At 34.2% G+C, this 1419-nt stretch overlaps 1 protein-coding gene across 1 annotated transcript in view; it reads left to right on the top strand.

The window, feature by feature from the left end:
* Positions 1 to 629: 629 nt before the first annotated feature.
* The window catches only part of LOC106876317 (pre-mRNA-processing factor 6), a 29719-nt gene continuing 28929 nt past the window's right edge, over positions 630 to 1419 (top strand). Inside the window, exon 1 of the mRNA XM_014924816.2 lies at positions 630 to 764. Within this exon, the coding sequence (XP_014780302.1) occupies positions 676 to 764 (89 nt within the window). The 5' untranslated portion in view covers positions 630 to 675. The remainder of the gene's footprint in view (positions 765 to 1419) is intronic.

The raw sequence follows: 1419 nt of genomic DNA, 5'->3' as shown, positions 1-1419 counted from the left end.
AGCTTACAGGAGGGAATGTGTGATAAAACAAAATAGGAATTTTGAAAGAAGTAACTATAAAACTAGTGTTTAAACATTGATTGGCTATGGGGGTCCACCAGAATAAAATAGTGAACAAAAGGATCCATAAATAATTTTTTTTTAATGGTTGAGAACCACTGATCTACAATAATGACGTGTATGTGTGTGTGTATGTGTGTGTGTGGTATCAGCTGATTTCTACAATAAATCTCTAGTCATATTTTTTTAGAAAGTGATTTGTCAAGATTTCACCGTCAATCAATTCACTGTTTAGATTATTACATTCGAAATAAATATAAAACTTTGTTCATCATACATGTCTCATATACACATATTGTATACATATATTTACTGCAGGGTCACGGACCGAACAGAGAGTATTTACATTACTCGACATGTTAGAGATGGCAGCGAAAGTCTCTTCAAGTCATGTCCCTAACGTCTTGGAAAAGAATACATTGAATGACGTGGTCCCGGATTTCATGCACAGAGGAAACAGATGGGATGGCCACGGTTGAAATACCTTTGATCATAGGTCTGCTCAATCAGTACTGACCTGGGGCTATAACAGTGCATGCAAAAAGCCACGTTTCATTTTTGACGAATGAGAAAGCAACTTTAGATTCACTGCAGAATTTATTTCATCTGTTCAAAATGGCTGTGCAGTCGCTTGTCAGTAAAAAGAAGAAAAGTTTTATTGGTTTACCAGCTCCGCTCGGATATGTTCCAGGCTTAGGACGTGGGTTAGTAAATGTGACATATATGAAGTTATTTTATATACATATATTACAGTGATTAGAAGTGTATCAACAAATTTATTTACTATTCTTTGTTCGCATCAATGTGTTCATTAGTTTTCCCAAATCGCTTTTGTTTATATTCTGCATTCTTTTTAGATCGCCGTGTCGACTCTGGGACCCAACATATTTTTCTACATCGTTTTCCGAATTCTTTGTTTTTAATAAATAAATAGCTATTACTTCATGCCAGTTAAATCACATTGTATTCATAACAAATAAATCGGTACACATTGATAATATGAGGATAGATGTCTTCGTGCCAATTTATATGTAGGGGGTCCAGTGACTTCATATCCCATGGCTTATTGGTTTCCCTGTGTCTCTCAATAAGATACTCCTTTCTACGTCAGTTTACTTAAATAAGTATATTTACTCATCTTTCCATACAAACTTAGCTGGGCTAGACTACCATCCCTTCCTAGGTGAGATTTATCTAATATTCACTTAGTGCTACCAAATTTACGATTAAATTCCAGACCTAGGCCCTCTTGTGATTCACGATGTCATTAACTTAGAATTGTTAATATTATCCTACACTATTATACCAATTTTTTCTTTTAGTGTTTTTGTTTTTTTGCTGTGTTTTTTTTTTTTTTTT

The sequence above is a fragment of the Octopus bimaculoides genome, chromosome 4 (genome assembly GCF_001194135.2).
Source record: "Octopus bimaculoides isolate UCB-OBI-ISO-001 chromosome 4, ASM119413v2, whole genome shotgun sequence".
Taxonomy (NCBI): Eukaryota; Metazoa; Mollusca; class Cephalopoda; order Octopoda; family Octopodidae; genus Octopus; species Octopus bimaculoides.
Note: the sequence above shows the minus strand (reverse complement) of the source record. Positions and strands in the feature narration are given on the sequence as shown.